The following is a 17,255-nucleotide window of genomic DNA, read 5'->3' on the forward strand; positions in this document are numbered from 1 at the left end:
GGTGTTTTCTGTCAGCCTGCAAGACTGTTGTTTATCAGTACTCCTTGTTTGTGGTCCTTCAGTCTGCATTCATTCCCCATGACAGCTCTCTTATCTAAGCCTTTCCGAATTCATTTTTCAAGTGGATTTTTCTAAGACACTGTAGGAAAGGTTTTGCTGGTGTTTCAATCCAGCTTCATTGCTTCCGCTGTTTTCCCTTCTTGTACACTAGGAGTTTTGGCCAGCTAAAAAGCAACTGAGGAATACAATGCATGTTAAGGTACCTTTCTTCCAACTTAAAATTCCCAATTTGAGGATACTGTTCTGTGCACACTTGGTGCCTTAATGGTGGGCCCTCTCAAGGTCTAGGTTGTAACCAGCATTGATAATCTGTTCCTCAAAGAAGTTTCAAGGGTTGCAATCAGGCGCATCAGTTAACTTCATGTAATGTTTTAGCTGCTGAATCAGCACGTGGGCAGGGTGGGCCTTGGCTGGCACGTGACATGATGGGGTTTCCTTTATCTCTGCCCTGTGTTTCCCTTCAGGGGTGATCTTGCTGCTCCTAGATAAATTGCGGAAGATGAAGTGGGAGCAGATGTGGAGATTGACGGCAGAGCGGGAGCTAATGAGCATGCTGTCCACTTCACTGGCTGACCAGGTGAGTAGGACATTGCAGGACTGTGGGACAACCACTGAGCCATGGGTTGAGGAAGGAAAGAAAGGGAGAGGGGATGAGATGTGGGAAAAGGCAATGGAAAGCTGTTGTGCCTGTAGTTACCATCTTTTGAATCATTCTGGGCAAAACATGGAAGAGAATGGAGTTTTAGTCACAAGGTTTGGTTCCTCTTACTACACTGACATTTTTTACCTCCTCTGCTCAGATGATTCGTAAGAGGGACAAAAGGCGTTTTCAAGCTTTCATTTTCTGTCCTCCCTTGTTTAACACAGAACTCTCCAGACACCAGAAGTCCAAATAAACTGTGTCTTTTCCCACTGGTTATTGTCTAATGAGATTTTAGTTTTAAGAGTCTCCTGACATTTCTTTTCTGTTTCTGGCAGATGAGTCCCAGATGTCTTTTAATGTACTCCTTGCCACAACAGCCCTGTAAAAACAAAAGTGCTGCTGTCTCCCTGCAACAGATAGGAGGCTGAGGCCTAGAGAAGAAAGTGTGTCTTAACATAGAAATAGTTTTTCAATTTGTTCTTCTTGCCAGCTCTCAGTTTAGACCCATTTAAACAGAATGTAATACTAGACCTGAACCAATAATTCTTGTTCAACAGCTTGAACATGTTAACTCAATACAGCATCTTATTTAGATATTTGTTGTCTTCTGAGTTACCTCTGGCTGCTGACCAGTCACCACAAAGGAAGTACGCTCCTTACCGTGCACATGGAGATTTGCACTTTGTACAGCACCTTTGCAGGGTGATCCTGAGGTTCATTAAAAAGATTCTTGCAACTTCACTGTGTTTTCACTCAGGTCCTGAGATGCTAATACCTGCATAGGGCAGAATTTTGCAGAGAAGAGGAGGGCTGCTTGCATCTTCTCCTAAAACCTTACCCTCAGATTGTCCTTTTAACTTACTTCTCCAATGGAATGGCTGCTTAGGGGCAAAACACTTTCTGTCCCTCATGGTGTAGGCTGCTCTGCAATCTGTCCTACATGCCTTTTCCATAGAGTACCTGTAGTACTTGTTGCAACAATAAAGTGCTATCTAAAGTCATGTCTAGTAATTCACCTTGAAGCAACGTAGCTGCCAGATTCACTTTCCTGCTCTTTGTTAAAAAGTGGTGCAGTAACTAGTGCCAGCAGACACTGTATCTTTTACTGCCTGTTAATCTCCCTGGTGACTAGAACAGGAGCCACACCTCATGTCAGCAGTACAAGATGAATGTTAGAAAACTTAGCAGGAGTCCCTTAGCTCTGTGTGTCAGGAGAGTTTGTTCCTCTTGTCTGGATCTATATATCACCCCTTAGATTAACAGCACCCTCCAAGGCAACAGAATTATGGAGAAAGGTTTACAGACTTCACCTTTCATCACCATTGGAATTTCTGCCTGTGAGGGGGAGAAGGAGAGTCAGCTGGAGGAGGAGTTGAAATCACCTCACACAGTAGAAACAACATACCCAAATGTTTCTCTGGTTTTTTTCTGCTAGGATATCTTCAATGCAGTCATCAAACAAAATCCCTTCCTTGTCTACCAGCTCCCATGTTTCTGGAATGTGCAGCTTTCTGATCACACCCGTTCTGAGCAGTGCTACAGAGATGTGTCTGACCTGAAGGTATGTTGCACAGGAGGTTGGATGGTTGGTGTCCTTTGGGACAGAGAATGAAGAACTGCTGTCAGAGACAGATGAACTGCCTTAAGGAGGGGGGAAACTAACACATACATTTTATAAAGACACCCAAACGGGGAAAGGAAATGTGACTTTGGTTTTTTGCATTTTGACTACTACTAGAAAATTCAAATATAGATGCTGCTTTGGGGTTTGGTAAGGTGTTAAAGAAGTGCTTTGCCTTCTTACATTCTGTACCTGCCACCTGTGCCAATGCATCTTACTACTGAATTCTTATTGCTTTCCTAGGTCTTAGATCTTCCTAGACAAAGAATACAAAACCTTTCCTTTTTGTACTGGACAAGCTTGAAACTCTTAACTGAACATCATTTAATAAAGTGAAATTCAGAGAGGATTGGGCAGACCCTAACTAGAAAGGCATTAGGAGAAATGTAAAGATCTTGCTCACTTCATATTTAGCCTTTGCACACACTTTACCCAGTCATGTTGCCACCCATTTTTCCATGTTTTGTCCTGAAAAAAGAAGATTGAGTAAAAATCTATTAATTTAATGAAATGAAGCTATAGTGTCAATTTATTACGAAATTTTTCACTATTAACAAGTAGAGTATAAAAGCAGGATGAATTTTAATAGATAAGGGTAAATGAACATCAGTTGTGCCCTGGCCATTTTGAAAGACTGAGCTCATAGACTCAAATGTAGCATTCTGAGAGTTCAGAATTGAAGCTTGGTTGAGCTTTGCCCAGGTGTGGAGTAAGATTGTGCAGCAGTAGATTCCATCAGAGTGGACTAGTGGCATCAGAACATAGTAAATATTAGGTAGTTTTCAGTGACTGATTTTAGAATTCAGTTAAGGTTTGTATATTTGGACTTACGTTTTGAGAATGCAAATGAGGTTTAATAAAAAACCTCAGGCACAAAAATATGGAAGAGGTTGCAAGGGCTCTCTGGAGACTATCTAAACCCCACTTAATGCAGGACCAACATAGATAGACCCAGTTGCTCAGCACCTTGTACAGATGAGTGTCGAGTCTCCAAAGACTGAGGTTTCGCATGCTCCTTGGCCCCACGTTCCAGAGTTTGGCCACCCTCTTTGTAAAGCATATATCCTAAATCTAACCAAGTTTTCCCTTGTAGCAATTTGTAGAGTAACAGCAGGAGTGTTCAATATGATCACCAGATGCAGGATGAATATAGAAAATCAATCACTCTCAACACACTTGCAAAACCTGTGTTTCCAAGAAACAAAAGTTCTACATGGGTTGACTGACCTGTCAAAACTGGCCATCATTGATTGAATTTCATTTATAAATTATTCACAACTGTCTATTCAGCTGTGATCCATAGAAGACAGCTTTTAAAGTTAAATCACTGTACTGTCAGTACACTAGTCACTAAATGGTTTATAACACCTGTTTGTAGGGCAGGATCAACACAGGCACTTCAAAAGCATCATGGTTTTATGCCTTCAAACAGAGTACTGATAGAGATTTTAGCACTGCATTCATGTTGAGAATCATGTATGACAGTGATTGCAGGGCCTGAAACAAAAAGAAAAATGTGTAACAGGGAAAATGTTTCCTAAAAGATGTACTTCAGAAAAATACACCTTCCACCTGTGGCATATCACAATATTTTGCTGTAAATTAGAGGCTGAGATTAATTTATGTTATTGAGACACTCAGATTGGACTCAGCACAAGGTAAAGACACAGCCATTTACATGAGAATAAGATATTGAAGCTGGTAACAAGGATCAAGGGTTTGGTTCCATTGCCCAAACACTGTTTGAGTCACCATAGGGACTCTGCAGTATTCATATAGGAGTGGCAGATAAAACACAGACCTACAGGAGAAGATGTCTCTTGGCAAGGCAGCTGATGGATAGGCAGGATAACTGTAAGGTGCTTTCAGGGACTGAAATGTATACCTTGTTGTACATCTGGATTTAGGCAGCCAAAGTGTCATCTTTATAAGTGGGTTTGGAGGCTGGTGGAGCTCACCTCAGAGCAGATGTCTGATCTTCTGAGTCCAGTGACTGTGTTAACTAATCTACTTCAGGTGTGGGACGTCTAACTCATATATAACACCTACAAGTAAGCATTTGACAGAAGTATTTTAAAAATTAAATTAAATACTTTCTTTCTTGTCAATTAACAAATTTATCTTTATAGCTGTAATTCAGGCTTGGTCGTTTGTTGCTGTATGTTGTGTCACACTGTCAGTTCCATTACAGCATAGGCAGTGAAGTCTAAGATGTGTAATACTCTCCACTGATTTTCTGGTCTGAGGTATTTTAATTCAACAAGGGGTGCAGACACATAAGCAATTTCTTCAGCTAAACTGGACTTATTCACACTACTAAAGTTATCCCCTACATACTAAATTAGGGCTGAAATTCTTTGCCTTGAAAGAGAGGTCAGAGCCTTATCTAGTGCACATAAAACCCCATGGTTTTAATAAAGCTTTTCCCATACTGCGAGTTAAAGAACTGGCCCTCTGGCAGCACTTTAAAATTCTTTATACAATTAAAAAAAAAATACATAGACCAAATAAAGTTGTGAATTTGCATTATGAAAATTATCAAAATTCTAGTTCTGGAAAGAAACCAGCTGGTTAGGTATATGAGTCTCACAAAAAACTAACAAATGTCCTTACCCCAAGTTAAAAATGTCATTCTTAAAATCACCTGAGTTAGTCATTCCATGGCATTTAATAGAAATGGTACAACACAACAGATTTGGCACATTCTTTATTGCATGGTGAGACTGGAATGAGAAACAAGGTAAAACAAACCTCGAGGGTAAGAGGGAAAGAAAGACAGGTTTTGAAGCTTGCACTGGGGGATAAAGAAGAATAGCATAGGAAAGAAGGAAGTGAATGGAGAGATTTAAATTCAAAGGTAAAGCTGACCCAGTCAAGGATTCTTCAGCCAAAACAGAGTGCGTTCCTCCTGTCAGACCGAAAAGGTGCTGATTTGATTCCATGCTGATCTGATTCCATGGACTCCAAAGTCCATGGGAGTTGTGGATTTGTCATCTCTTACATACAGCGTTGTGTCAAGTAAACTTGGACCCCCGGGGCTGTTCAGGGATCTCTGTGTGCATGTGTGTGCAGACACTTCTTTGCTGCATTGTTCACATTTATGCAAGGCTTAGGGAGCAGTTGAATATTTCATATTGCCTGAAGAGGATTCTGATCACCTTTTTCTCTTTTTAGACCATGTTAAATTGCATCTCTATCCATTTTACTGATTTTTTTTCTTTTCCTGGGGGATTGGTCTTAATCTGAGGTTGATTTATGTATTGCTTTTGCTGGATTAGTCCCTGCTTTTGCTTGCTTCTTGGTCAGTACTTTGTTCTTGTCTGTAAGGAAATCTCAGTTATTATGATTTGGCACAAGCCTAATGGCAAGAAAAGTACTGTGAAAGAAGGTAATGAATTTTGCTGCCTCTGACAATGAATCATGACCTCATTGAATGAGTCAGTCATAAAGTCTGGTTGTCAAGGATACAGATGCTATTTACATGCAGACAGTCTGGTAATTCACAATCACAGAAATCAGATGCTGAACTCTTCAGTGGGAATGTATCAAATTATTGGAGTTTACTCACACTCTAACATGGTGTGAGTAAACTTTACTACCTCTTGATGGCTTTACTACCTCTTGATGGCTTTTCAAACTGGTTTTGAATACACCTGATACTGTATCAGCAGATAGATAAATAATGAACCCCATAAAGTCCTCATTGGGAGCTTGAATTCTGTGATTCACTGTGCCCTCCCTGAGAATGTCCTCCACACTGGGATGAGTTTGTGATATTGCTTACAGAAGTTTAAACAGCTTCTTTTCCATAACTGTAATACATTGTTTCAGCTCTGCCTCAGGCATGACCCATTTCACCTCTTTGTGTTCCAGTCCCTGAGCTGCCCTATGCTGTCCAAGCACTTCTGCTCTAATCTGCAGCACTTCTGGCATTCTGCAGCCTTGCACCTTTTAATGCCAATGAAGAAAGAGCTGCAATGAGAGGAGTGAGGGCTCAAGAGGGTTAAACAATGCCCATCCTTTGAGTGAGCATTGGAGCCAGCCAGGTGTTTCTGTCCTGCCAAACAGGAAGCACCATGGGTTTATAGGGGTGTTCTTGAAGGCAGGAGGCCTCTCACTAAACACTGGCACAGGAGCTAAAGGAAAAGAAGTTGAAGAATCCTTCAGAGGACAAATAAAGACCTTTGAAAAGCACAAGGCAGGGGCAGTCTGTCAGCTTAGTGCCATACAGCAGTGGCAGTAAGCAGGGGAGTAAAGTAATCCCTGGGACCATGGGCACCAAACTAGACAGGTCAGGGATTTGAGTCCCACATCCAAATTAGGGTTGCTGGCTACTCCAACCCGAGTCTCTTCCACTTGGGCAGTTTAGAAATATCACATTAAAATCTCTGTGATGGCATTCTTATGAAGTATACGAACCTTTCTGAGGAAATTGGTTCTTTTATTAAACCGTTCATTTCTGATAAAACACAGTTTAAAAATAAAGTTTCCAGACATCTCTAATCATGGCATAAGTTACACATGTAGTGCATATTTGCAGTGTGGTTTGGGGCATATTTAAGCTTCTAAAAAAGCCCATTGAGATGGCATTAAAGTGACATATATAGGTGTCTTTACTGTGCAGATCTGCCAAATTTTAACTCCTACTGATTCAGTGAGAAGAGTCTGGTTGCCTAAGCCAGGAGTCTAGTTTTTTTAGCAGAAGAGTTTCCTGTTTACAAAATACCACTTGTTTACCTAAATTGCGAAGTGCTCGTGGGCTTAATTAATGATATCTGTTCAGTGCCTTGCAAAATTAAACTTCTTTAAGCTTAAATTTAAGCTTAATTTTTTCTTATTTCTTGCCCTTCAGCCTGGAAAGCAGGTATATAATTATACAGGATGTCCTTTGCTCTCTGATTCTGAAAGGCTGAAGCAGAGCAAGAAATTATCAAGATGTGTCTTTGGGTGAAAAAATGGAAGAGATTGTGGTAAAGGAAACATTTGGCTGAATTCTCTCTTTTTGAGAGAGAAAATGCTTCAGGGGAAAAAATTGGTTAAAGGTACCTATAGAAATAATGTATTCATGCTTATTGTTTTGTGGTTTGAACATCATGTTTGAAATATTTAATCTTCCCAGAGATTAAATGCAGATGGTAATATAAGGAGGTTTGCTAGGATTTTTGTTTTCAGTGTATTTCCATCCAGATAACTGTTCTTAGAGCCTTCCTAGACTCCCCCAGCATATAACATCCTCTCTTCCCTCCCATCTCAGATCCCACTGCCAGTCCATGAGGCTCCCACTGTGTCATTCACTGAGTGCCTTTGGTCAGAACCTGGGAAATAAATGGGAAATACGGGTGCAGTTAGCCTGTTTTAGGCCACAAACATATGGAAGTGTTCCAGGAGGCTGGCTGTGTGTAATCACGGAATGGTAATGGTTGCTGATTAACTAGGATGGTTTTAACAGAAATGTGGATAGTGCCAAATTGCCTAATGACAACTAACCAAGTGTTAAATAGATGTGGAATTTTAAGTTCTGATCTTTCAGTACTTAAATTGCTAAATGAAGATTAAGTGTATTTTCTCATAGTCCTCAGGAGGTGTGATCAAGAGTGGGAAGGATCTGTAGGTCAGCCTGAAGGTGTCATTGTTCCTGAGGTGTCTACCCAGATAATGGCAGTGGAATTTTGTATTTCTAGCTGGAACTTCCTCTGTAAGCCAGCAGAACTTTGAAATAACTTACAAACTAGAGGAAACAATAAACACGGTATTATGGTGCTATTCAGCCTTGCAACAGGAATGTTGGAGTAATGAGATTTTCAATTTCTAGATCACTTTCTCTTTTTAATGTGGACATAACAGTCTTCAAACAAAGTGGGGTTTTTTTTCCTTCTGATTTCCCTGTAGTCTCTTGCCAGCTGATCTTTTTTATTTCTCCAATCAATTTACTGTTGTGCACAATAAAGTCTCTAATGCAGTGGCCATAGCTTTACCTGTGCAATCTTTATCGTGTACCTCACTGATGCCCATGACAGTCTCTACAAGAGTGTCTTGGCCTGCACAAATTCTACTGTAGCTGATGGTGCAATAGAACCATATCAGACAGCCAGAACTGAATGTGAGTTTGTGGGCTGACATAAAAAAGAATATGGTCTTTGGATGTAGTGTTGTATATCAGGGTGAAGAGTCTTGATGCTTTTTGTGACTTGCTGTTCTTTTTTGTGCTTTGGTATATCACATACTATATATCTAATTGTGTTACATTTGAAAAGCAGCCTGCTTTTTTGCTAGAGTTGTTTTGTGGTTTTTCTACCTTAGGTCATCCAGATGATTGCATAGGTAGTTCCTTGATGTTCTTTATCACATCATTTTCGCACACATTGTCATGTGCTGTCCTTTTTGATTAAAAAATCAGCTTGCTTTGATAGTCATCAGCTCCATTCAGCTGTGTGCAGTTCACTCCAGGCTCCTGACATCAGTGTACATGCAGCACCCTGACACGTTTCAAATCTGATCAGATCTGAGCCACCAGCTAAGCCCTTGACACTTGCCAGCTCACACACACAACAGATCCTGAAGCACGGCAGCGAAGAGCCTCTGCACTGACAACTGCAGTTGTCTGGGTTTGAAATCATCTCCCACACAACTGGGTAGAGACATCAGCAAAGGCCTGGCTGTGATGTGACACTGTGTGTGTTGATGGGAATTTCCTGCAGTACCTAGGAGCCTGTCATGTGAGAGTTTCTGAGTTCAGCATCATTAGCCATGTCTGTGTTCATGGTCCCCAAGTCTCTGGATGTTCAGAGTGCCCAGCAGCATTAGGATGCTTGTGAAGATGAGGATGCTTGTGATTATCCAAAAGGAAACACATGAAGAGTAGGAGAAGTATAGAAAGTACACAAAAGGTTTTTCTTAATGATTATTTTTGTCCCATTTGCCAGCTTCTTAGCTTTTTTTTTGATCCGCTCTTAAATAAGTACACGTTACCAGCAGACAGTTTCCATTCTATGCCTGCTTGTAGAAATGCATACTGGTACCCTGTAAAACTGTTTAATAGCTCTTTAGGTCCCTTCAGCCCTGTGCTTCTGTTACATGTGCCCATTTCCCTGGGGTAGGATTCAGTTGCTGAGATTTTTTCCAAGCATTAATGCCTTTTGCTGCAGTTAAATACAATGGACGAAATATGCCAAGTTCTTTTCAAAGAAAGGAGATTTTGATGATACATTTTTCAGTGGAAAAAATCTGTTATCTTAAGTTTATGCCCTTACTTACCCAAAACTCTTTTCATTTGTATGGTGGTCTGTATTTTCATCACATGATGCAGCAACATGTTTCTGCACAGTTAGGCTGCACTTCTGAACATGTGGACAAATGTAAAACCAGCAAAGAATTTAGCATTACCTGGGACAAATATCTACACCAAGTAAGTTGGTCCAAATAATTTCCCAAATTTATGCAGTGTGTGGATGTATAATATACATAATCTTTATTTAAGGTGCTCCTATACCTAGGAAAAGCAATTTGCCAATATCTGAAATTATCTTCTTTCCCTACAGGTGCTTTTCTTCAAGTGCTTGTATGGTTTTCTGACATCCTAGTAGGCTTAGCAGTGAAATCCCAGAAATGGATAAAGCTTTTCTTATCAGGAGATACCTCATGGGTTTTGGGTAGGTAGAACAGAGTGCCATAGCTTTTGTGGCAGTATAAATACTCAGTGGAGCGACCTATTGTTTGCTGTAGTCCAGGCAGAATTCAGGCTGTGTCCTGCTCTTTCCTCATCCAGTCCACTCACTGGGCAACAAATACCATGGTTTCAGAGAACTCCCTGTTCCTGTGGAGCTGTGTTGCTGACACCAAGGGAGCTCCATTCATCTTCTCCGGGCTGCTCCTTCTGTGTGTACTGGGCTTCAGCTCAGTGTATTCCCTCCCTGAGCTGTGATGTTCAGAGCAAAGCTGATCATGGTGCTGCAGCTCTGTGCTGTGTGTGAGTGACACAGTGTCTTCACGCAGTTAACTTAATGGATTCAGAGATCTTCCAGAACTTCAAGCTTGGAAACATTCCCAAGGAAGACTATTGTTTTTAACCTCTTTAGAAGTCACAGGAATAAAACAGAATAGAAAGCATTTAGTGATTTCTTTCTTATGTCTAAAATATAGCCTCTGTAAAATGAAATCATTCCTGCAAGCCACTATCAAGTCCCTCTTGGTTTTTCTTAGGGTCCCATTCCCATTCACACTGGCAGCAGTGCAAAGTTGCCTCAATGCAAATGAGGATTAGGCCCTTTATGACAACATTAAAGTCTAGGCCACAGTCATCTCCCATTAGCAGAGGATAAATATCGGCTAGAAATTGGAGCTCAGAGTGTGAGAAGTTGTACTGCATCGCTGTGTTGTGTTAATACAACAGACATCAGTCTTGTTTAAATTAAGCAATGGCAAAAAGGAAGTTAGATTAAATTCAGTCCTTTTTGAACTATTTAAATGGGTATGGGAATTAATTTCAAGCTGCTTCTTCTCAATACCTAACCAGGAAAGAGGCTGCCTGGCCTGAAACAGGGAATCAATTTCCTTAGCAGAAACAGTCATGTGGAAATCTGAGTTTAATGTTTAATATCTACATTGCTGTGTCCCTTGTCATTCTATCTTCTTCAGCAGAGTCCATAAACTATCAGCTCCATGATTAGAGTTGTGGAAGCACTCACAAGGAGCTGTTCTCAACATAGAGTATGTTGAGAATGTTCAGGTGATACCATGGAGGAGTTTCCAAGCACATCACCTCCAGAGTGTACAGTTTTTTGTGGAAGACATGGCAAAGCCTTCCCTATAAAAAGACAGAAGGAGGTCTGGGTAGTTTGGAGAGTTTTTTTCTTCTGTTTTTTTAAGCGAGCAGCATGCTGAACACACATAGAAAGAGCAGATAAAGTAAATCTGTGTTCTAACAGCAGGATGTCTTTTCTCTTTTTTCCCTCTGAGGTGATTCACTGGAATTCACCGAAAAAGCTGCGAGTGAAAAACAAGCATGTGGAGTTTTTCCGCAACCTCTACCTGACATTCCTGGAATACGATGGGAATTTGCTGAGACGGGAACTCTTTGGCTGCCCCAGTGAAGCAGATGTTAACAGTGAGAATGTAAGTGGGACGTCTAAGGCTTGGTGATACAAAGGGTGGTTCAGACAAGGCACAGGATTTCTGAAGACTTGGAGTTGGTTGTGGGGGTAGTGCGGGGCAGTGGAACTCAGGAGAATTGAAGGCAATGCTCAGGTTCCCAGAGACACTGTCCAAAATAATTTAATCTCTCTGTGCCTCAGTTCCTCACCTGTAAAACCATTGTATTAATCCCATCTTTACCTTGGGTTTTGCTGCGCTTTTTTTGTCTCCTTTGCCCTTTCAAAATCCCCAACAGAGGTAACATCACAAGCTGAAAATGAGGGTTTGGGGTCTTATTCCATTAGGCAATCTCACCCTTAAATCTTGTCGTGGTTTCAGCTGGGATGGAGTTAATTTTTTTTCCTTAGTAACCAGGGCTGTGTTTTGGATTCAGTATGGCAGACCTGTAACTTTCCAGGAGGTCTTGTTTCTTGCTGTGTATTTGTTCAATATACAGTGATGTCAGTTTTGTCTGGTAGATATTAATGTGCAAATAATGAAGAAGAAGGGAAAATACAAAGACTGCTGGTATTTAGGTCTGTGAATTTTTGCTGTGCTGCAGACTACAGAATGAGCAAAGGCTTCAAGGCACACATAGGCTGTGAGTCTGCAGGTTTTTTCTGTATATCCCTTAATCAGTCGCAGCAGTATTTATGCCTATCTGCATTAAATCTGCAATCAGAACCTTTATGACTAAGCAAATATTCTGAAAATTATTGAAATCAAGGATGTTTACCCATAGATGTATGTGTATGTGTATACCTGTGCATTAGTACATATAATTCCAAAGTAAAAAACTGTTAACTGAAATGTTTATACCCAGATGTATATGAACTCCTTGTGTATAATGTGGTTTCTGGAGATTTGTAGACCAAGTACTAATTTTGCCTACGTAGTCTGAAAGGAAATAAAAAGGAATCTGTAACACTTTATTCAGGAAAAAAATATTTCTAAAATATGCAGTGTTGTCTACATAAAAATCAATTAAGCAAAGCCAGTATCGTGTACACATTAGCAATTAAGAGGTAATTGACAATCAATATCATCATTGAGGCTGGTACTGTTTCCATTTAGCCTGTGAATAAAATGAGCACAGGAGATGCTATTGCCATATTTTTAGATACAGCACTAAGAGATTGGATAATATATATTTTAACCCAAGGCACAGCTTCCCAGACACTTTATTTTACCATCTCATTTTCTTCTGAAAGGAGTGGGGCTTAACTGGTACAGATGAGGGGGTGAGGAAGAGCAAGAGAGAGAATGAGAGAGAGGGAGGACAAGTGCACCAGCAGAGTAAAAGCACATGGAGGAAAAAAATCCTCTGCAAGACCCTTTTAGACAATCAAGTGAACTCAATGTGATAAAAGACCACTAAGAGCCTTGCCCTTGGAGACATCAAGATACAAGAGACAGAGTAGAGGGTAGAATAGGAAGAGAAAAGCTGACTGAGACATTAAAAGAAAGACAACAATACACACCTTTATAACAGTTTGAGAATGCAGGTTAAAATTGTACTGAATTCACAAAATGCTGTGTGGGTTCAAAGAGCATGAATGCAGTCACAGACTTCTTGCTGTATTTTCCAGAGCTCTATAAATCCTTAATAAACGGATTTATTCAGACAACAAGTTCCCTGGGAGCAGTGCAAAGCAAATGCAAGTTCTTGCTGTAAATGGCAGTCCCTAAAGTTTAAAAGAGCACATTTTACTGAACTTATATCTGGTTGACAGACACTGGAAATGGCTAACTGTTCAAGCCTGTTTCTTATTCAAGACAAGTAGAATGCAATATGATATATGGTATGGCTTGTGTCTGAAAAAGAAATGTAACTCATTCCTCCATTTATAAATAATATATATGTATGTGTGTGTGTATATATATACATATATATGTATATATGTATATATATTTATTTTAAATATATATATATACTGGAAAAGAATGAGCTAGGCATACAACAATATGTGATTCCTAATATGCTATGAGCCATCAAAAAGTTAACAGCCTTCTATCAAAACTATCTGAAGTAGGAAAAAATCCAACTTCAGAAAACTTCAGAGTAGTCACTTAGGAGAAGAAATTTGTATTAGTTGCCCTTGATATAAACTCCACTCTAGACTTGACTATGTCCTTTTATTGTAGAACATAGCAAGCAAGTTTCAGCTTTGGAGTTATGAGACCCTAAGAACAAGATTATCTTGGAAACAACTCTTGCTCTATCTGCTGTAGCATATACAGTGTCATAGGTATCCTGTTAAATGCAGCACATTCCTGTGATCTATTGCCAGATTATCTTCAGAAGCAGAGCATTATGTGAGGTGAGGAGGAAAGCATTGTCATTCCTCCCTGTACAAGAATTAGGGGGCATGAAGTGGAATCAGCAAGTAGCAGGTTCAGAACAAAGACATTTCACTCACAATGTGATGAAGCTTTGAGCAGGAGGTAAAGTTTCTAAAAGTATACATGTCCTCAAAAGTTACTCTTCTTGGAAAGCAAATCAATCAGGAGCTTTTAAGCTTTGGTACTGGTAGTCCTTGAGCCACAAAGTGAGGTCCAGGTTAGAGTTTTGAGAAATCCTCACTTTTACACTGATGAGGCAGCCAGCTCACAGCTGGAGAGAGGATGCTGGCCCAGGTGAGCCTTCAGTCTAAGATGCATTCATAGGTTTCCATTAGGATTCAAAAGCTTGTATGTTACATGAAAGGCTATAATTTCTCTTAAGCTGGGTATGTATGAGGTAGGAATTGCTGATAAAGTTATCTTTTCCTATTTTTTTTTCCTTTTTTTCCTGACTTGAGACTGGCACCCCCAAACACAACAGGGCTTTCTTACGTTAGGCAGTGTACATGGGTAGAAGGTGCTCCCTCAGCTGCTTGTGCTTCTGTGCACTGTGAAGCAGTGGAAAAAATGTCAGAACAGCTCTTCTGTTTATAATTGGAGAGAATTACTTGAGCACTAAATGCACTGAGCCCTGCTGTGGAAGAACCAGTGGCTTGGTGTGAGTCTCACTCACAGTCTGGCTGTATCAAAAGATGCCCTTAAGGTCTTGTTCCAATATACCAGCCACTGTTTTTCTACAGCTTAATATTTGTAGTGATGTTTTATTTACAATTCAACCTGTAATTAAAGCATTCCATTTGTAGTCCAAATATCTGTGGAACAGGAAAAGGAAGTGTGGCAGTGGGGACTGTTGGGGTGATTCTGTTTCTCTAAGGCCCCTTTACACTTCTCATCAGTACAGTGATGGCATTAAAATGAATGTAAATTACATATCTTCCCTTTTTTAACAACTCTTAACTGTGCCAGAGAGATGTAAAGGGGCATTAGTTTAAAAGGTAATTGGACCTCACTTCAATCTCTCTCACCCTTCCTCTGTATATGCATGTGAATACATGTAGGCTTAAATATATATTATGTCTATATGCATGTGGAAGTACCAGTACTTTTCTTTTTCTGATGTTTGCTATGAAGGTATAATACCACATAGTGAATTTTAAGAGGTCTGAAGGCCATCTTCAGATAATATACTGCATAGTTCTGATTTATCAGATGCTGATCTTCAGTTTCACCAAACAGGACTGTTACTAGGTTACAAAGCATTGCAAAGGAGTGGATAGAACAGACAGGGCTCAGAAACTGAAATACTGGAGGCAGCAAAACCACAGAATGGGATAATTTATCTGTTTATGTGAAAATGCATATATGTATGTCTACGTGTACATGAGTGCTTCATCCTTTCCTGAAAATAGTCAAGCTAAAAGACCTCTATGTAGCAGGAGCAGGGTGGGAGCAGGAGCCTGCCATGTGCTAAGCGTACCCTAAGTCCCCCTTGTTCAATACGTGCTTGAGTGAGGTCACGCAAAGCAGACTCTTCTCTGCAAGTTGGTATACAAACATCCCTTTGTCTTCTGAGCAGATTCTGGGTGGAAAATCCAGAATATGAACCAAATCCTCCTGTAAACATAGTCCTTGACTTGAGTGGGCCTTAGAGCATGTCCTTAGTCACTCTATCCTACTCATTCCATGCTATTTCGCCGTTCCCACACCCTCTTTCTTATTTTGGTGCAATGCGGAAGATTTTTGAGAAATCCAAAAAGGCAAAGCTTATAATAATCTCAAATTTGAACATTTTCAATTGGCTTTTAATGCTTATATCCAGCATATTATTCTAAAGGACCTACTGTAAAGACCAGAATATTTCAACAGGATCTTCCAGCCAATCTCTATAGTTACTCTATGAGATAGTTACTGTAAGCCTGATTTTAGACCAAGGCACACACTCAACCTTTCAGCATTCTTATAAAACTTCTTTCCTGCACTCAGCTTCTCACCAGGTACTTCAGCCAAAGCATTAAATCTGGATGTGGAATGGAGCATCCCTGTTAGTGAAGCCTGTGTCCTGATCCAAAACCCCAAGGCAAGATAAGTGGGAAGTGTATCACACATTCTGCTCAGTTTAAGGAAAGGACAGTAGAATCCCATTAAAGACGACTTTTCAGGAAACACAGGAGAAAAAAATGTCTGCATGTTTTTCTTCTCAAATTTTCAAATCAACAATACAAAGAAACAGTGAAAAAAACTTCAGCTGTCCCTTAACACACTTGCTTAGACATGTACTTACATACTAAGTATGTTTTTACTTAGTTACTTCTTTTGTGCAAAACCAAAGATTCCTAATATGAGCAAAAAGAGGACTGTGCATGCCAACTTACAGTATTCACCAGAAAAGAGGGAGATTCTAGCAAGGTACCACACAGTATAAACACTACAAACCAATTTAGCAATTTCTGAGTGACTAAAAATAGCATGTAAATGAAGCTTCCAAGCTTCACAGCACTAAACTCACAGTCAGACTGATGCTTTGAGTACCCTTTGCTCCTGCTGAATTTCAGGAGTACATCCTCATTTGTAGAACTGCAATTTAAAGTTACTATTTTGTGATGTCATAGTCTTTCTCTAGTAATAACAGATGGTACATGGCAGTTTTGAGGTGAAATCCTGACTCCCCAGCTGTGCTGTTTCTATTATTGTAATTGTTATTATTATTAATTGCTGAGCTGGCAGACCATCCTGTTACTTGCCTGAAAGTTGCTATTATACTGCTTTCAACTGTTTATAATACTATTAAGTGGAGGAGCACGTGGGCTGGGATTTATTTTGTCATGCTGTTATGCCCTTTTTTTTCTTTTCTCACATTTTTTTAACATAAAACATGGGGGAAAGCTTTGAGGTTTGCCCACACCAAAAGTTCCGATGACCTCTTTGTGAGAATACTCCCTACCTCAAAGAAGGAGCTGTCTTTTGCAAACCTGGTGACAAATTAGGCAAATTATAATGCAGAAAAATTATGGCTTACACATTGCCAGTAGCATTTGCTTGGACTTTCAGAAGGCTTGAGTCTCTGGAGACTCTTTATTAGGGAGTGCACATGGATACATCTGACCAGATTTTATATATCCCTGTGGCACGGCAGGGTTGGGCATGCTGCAGGCAGGGGACCTGGACCAAGAGTACTGTTTTCTGTGACTGTTTCCTCTGAATCCTCCATGCCACGTTCTGACTGGACAGTAGAGCTGAGAGCAAGAAACTGTATTTGGTCTCTGTTCTGAGGGACATCCATTGCCCTCAGTGATGACTGGACAGTAGGGAGGAGAAAAAATCCAGATTCACATACAGAAGAGATGAAATCCAGGTCAAAGGCAGAAAGGAAAGAGAGAGTGTTTGTACCAAGAAGAGGAAAGGACAATTGGGTGCCTGTAGGTATAAGGAGCTGGCAGACTGCTTGAATAGGAAGCATTG

General features: G+C 40.2%; 1 protein-coding gene across 8 annotated transcripts in view; it reads left to right on the forward strand.

The window, feature by feature from the left end:
* Positions 1-17,255, forward strand: part of LARGE1 (LARGE xylosyl- and glucuronyltransferase 1) — a 270,233-nt gene that overhangs the window by 226,528 nt on the left and 26,450 nt on the right. For all 8 annotated transcript variants that reach the window (XM_038153721.1, XM_038153717.1, XM_038153716.1 and 5 more), the window contains 3 exons: positions 525-637; positions 2,139-2,264; positions 11,280-11,435. In XM_038153721.1, coding sequence (XP_038009649.1) covers positions 525-637; positions 2,139-2,264; positions 11,280-11,435 — 395 coding nt within the window. The remainder of the gene's footprint in view (positions 1-524; positions 638-2,138; positions 2,265-11,279; positions 11,436-17,255) is intronic.

Source organism: Motacilla alba, chromosome 1A, assembly GCF_015832195.1.
Source record: "Motacilla alba alba isolate MOTALB_02 chromosome 1A, Motacilla_alba_V1.0_pri, whole genome shotgun sequence".
Lineage (NCBI taxonomy): Eukaryota > Metazoa > Chordata > Aves > Passeriformes > Motacillidae > Motacilla > Motacilla alba.